Source organism: Salmo trutta, chromosome 27 (genome assembly GCF_901001165.1).
Source record: "Salmo trutta chromosome 27, fSalTru1.1, whole genome shotgun sequence".
Taxonomy (NCBI): domain Eukaryota; kingdom Metazoa; phylum Chordata; class Actinopteri; order Salmoniformes; family Salmonidae; genus Salmo; species Salmo trutta.
The window spans coordinates 41,060,520-41,063,438 of record NC_042983.1 but is presented as its reverse complement, the minus strand read 5'-3'; the positions used below and the strand labels follow the sequence as shown (position 1 = coordinate 41,063,438).

The following is a 2,919-nucleotide window of genomic DNA, read 5'->3' as shown; positions in this document are numbered from 1 at the left end:
CTCCCTTCTCTCTCTCTCTCTCTCTCTATTTCTCTCCCTTCTCTCTCTCTCTCTCTCTCTATTTCTCTCCCTCCTCTCTCTCTCTCTCTATTTCTCTCCCTTCTCTCTCTCTCTCTCGCTCTCTCTATTTCTCTCCCTTCTCTCTCTCTCTCTCTATTTCTCTCCCTTCTCGCTCTCTCTATTTCTCTCCCTTCTCTCTCTCTCTCTCTCTCTATTTCTCTCCCTTCTCTCTCTCTCTCTCTCTCTATTTCTCTCCCTTCTCTCTCTCTCTCTCTCTCTATTTCTCTCCCTTCTCTCTCTCTCTCTCTCTCTATTTCTCTCCCTTCTCTCTCTCTCTCTCTCTCTCTATTTCTCTCCCTTCTCTCTCTCTCTCTCTCTCTATTTCTCTCCCTTCTCTCTCTCTCTCTCTCTCTATTTCTCTCCCTTCTCTCTCTCTCTCTCTCTCTCTATTTCTCTCCTTCTCTCTCTCTCTCTCTCTCTCTTTCTCTCCCTTCTCTCTCTCTCTCTCTCTCTCTATTTCTCTCCCTTCTCTCTCTCTCTCTCTCTATTTCTCTCCCTTCTCTCTCTCTCTCTCTCTCTCTATTTCTCTCCCTTCTCTCTCTCCTTCCATTTCTCTCCCTCCTCTCTCTCTCTCTCTCTCTATTTCTCTCCCTTCTCTCTCTCCATCACTCTCTCCCTTCTCTCTCTCTCTCTCTCTCTCTATTTCTCTCCCTTCTCTCTCTCCATCGCTCTCTCCCTTCTCTCTCTCTCTCTCTCTCTCTATTTCTCTCCCTTCTCTCTCTCCATCGCTCTCTCCCTCCTCTCTCTCTCACTCCTTCCCTCTCTCTTTCCCTCCTCTCTCTCTTTTTTTTCTCTCTTTTTCTCTCTCTCCCTCTTTTCTCTCTCTCTCTCCCTCTCTTGCTGTACTTCTTCTCTCTTCTTTTCTTACTCTCTCCATCCATTTCTCTCCCTCCTCTCTCTCTGTCCCTCCGCCTTTCTCCCTCCTCTCCATCGCTCTCTCTCTCTCTGCCTCCTCTCTCGCTCTCCCTCTCGCTGTACTCCTTCTCTCCCCTCTCTCTCCTTCCATCTCTCTCCCTCCTCTCTGTCCATCTGTCTTTCTCCCTCCTTCTCTCCGTCTCTCTCTCTCTGCCTCCTCTCTCTCTCTCTCTCCCCATCACACCATACTGTAGAGCAAATTGTCAACATTACAGAGCATCCATGATGCTAAAATATATTTTTGAATATTTGAACGTATAGCAATGCTAACAAGATCTTTCTCCGTTCTTTATTTATTCCTCCCTCGCTGTGCAGGGCATAATCGACTACATCTTCTTCTCCAAGACTCACATGTCTGTAGCCGGCTTGCTGGGTCCCCTGGAATCTCAGTGGTTAACGGACAACAACATCACCGGCTGTCCCCACCCCCACATCCCCTCTGATCACTTCTCTCTGCTCGCCCAGCTGGAGCTCCACTCGCCCCTCACCACCACCTCCTCCTCCTCCTCCTCCCTCAACGGCCTGCACCTGCCTGTCCACAGGTAGTGGTTGTCCTGACCAATCACCCCTGACCCCTTTGAACCTTGACATTTGAACCCCTAATGCCCAGCCTCCTCTGCCGAAAAGGACCTTGTACATTTTCTTATCGTGTCCCGAATCACAAACCATCCAAGGAACTCCGACGCAGACAACCCATTCCCCAAAGGAGTGAAGTATTCTCCCCGTACTGATCCTTTTTTTTAACCTCCATTTTGTACACAGACTGTATTTCTGTTTGTTTTGCTTGTTGTTGTTTTTTCGTCCATTTGAACGGCTTGATACCAAATCATGTTTTGTGTTGTTTTCTGGTCATATGCTACTGCTGCTGCCCGCCTCCTTGGAAACTCCCAAGTGTGTGTCAGAAATAGCACCCTATTCCCTATATAGTGCAGTTCTTTTGACCAGGACCCAATGCGATATAGGAAATAGGTTTCCATTTGGGAGGAAGCCCCAAATTCAGGTTATGCTGGTCTGATGTCAGACCACCTGATGTGTTTTTGCCTGGGCCCGGTCTGGGTGGGCCCGGTCTGGATGGGCCCGGTCTGGATGGGCCCGGTCTGGGTGGGCCCAGTCTGGGTGGCCTGGCTGAGAGTAAGAAAAGCTTTTTGCCATAATCTAATAAAAGTACGAGTACAGCTGCCATCTGGGTTTCTCTCTGGTTGAGAAATCCACTCCTCTAGACAAGTTATGACACCCAGAGTTCTACTGAATTGCATTTGCTGATCATGTTAAAGTTACCATCGTTTCATCATACTCTCAAACAGGACTTTTTCTTCCTTCTCCAAAATGACGGTGGTGTTGGACTTTTCACTACTGCTCTATTTGGAGTTAAGTTTAGTAAGAAGAGTTGTTGTTTTTTTATCGAAATGTGAAATGTTGTCATCTCCAGCATTTGTCTATGGAAGCCTATAAGGGTCAATCAGTGAACAGGATCCCAGCATTACTATTGTATCTCAAACACAGCTTCAGTATTAACATAATTTGCTCTCAGCTTCTCATTCTGCTATGTAAGTTGACACTATGCATTGATTTTCCCTCGCCTGTTTGAGTGGTGTGTGTGTGTGTGTGTGTGTGTGTGTGTGTGTGTGCGCGCTCCTGACCCAAAGAAAATGATCCGATTTTTTTTATTTTTTTATTTTTCAGTTGCACCTTTTCAATAGACCACAAAGTTACAGCAACAAAATGTCCCAGAAATTATCCTTGAAATTATACAAAAAAAAATTCACCAGAAATGTCACTTACAAGAGTAGGTTTTAAACAGAAAGTCATTATCATATTTAGTCTTTAGCTTTTAAACTGCAGTGTTTTTTTAATACCTTTTTAAAATCTTAATTAGCCCAACTTCCCTGAGGCAAATAGCCCCAAGAGTCCTCCATCAATCAATTTAAAGATTGATTGGTTGAT

The 2,919-nt window shown here is 45.7% G+C and overlaps 1 protein-coding gene across 2 annotated transcripts in view; it reads left to right on the top strand.

The window, feature by feature from the left end:
* Window positions 1-2,693, top strand: part of LOC115165023 (CCR4-NOT transcription complex subunit 6-like) — a 20,096-nt gene extending 17,403 nt beyond the window's left edge. For both annotated transcript variants that reach the window (XM_029718037.1, XM_029718038.1), the window contains exon 12: window positions 1,291-2,693. In XM_029718037.1, coding sequence (XP_029573897.1) covers window positions 1,291-1,521 — 231 coding nt within the window. In that variant the 3' untranslated portion in view covers window positions 1,522-2,693. The remainder of the gene's footprint in view (window positions 1-1,290) is intronic.
* Window positions 2,694-2,919: the final 226 nt, after the last annotated feature.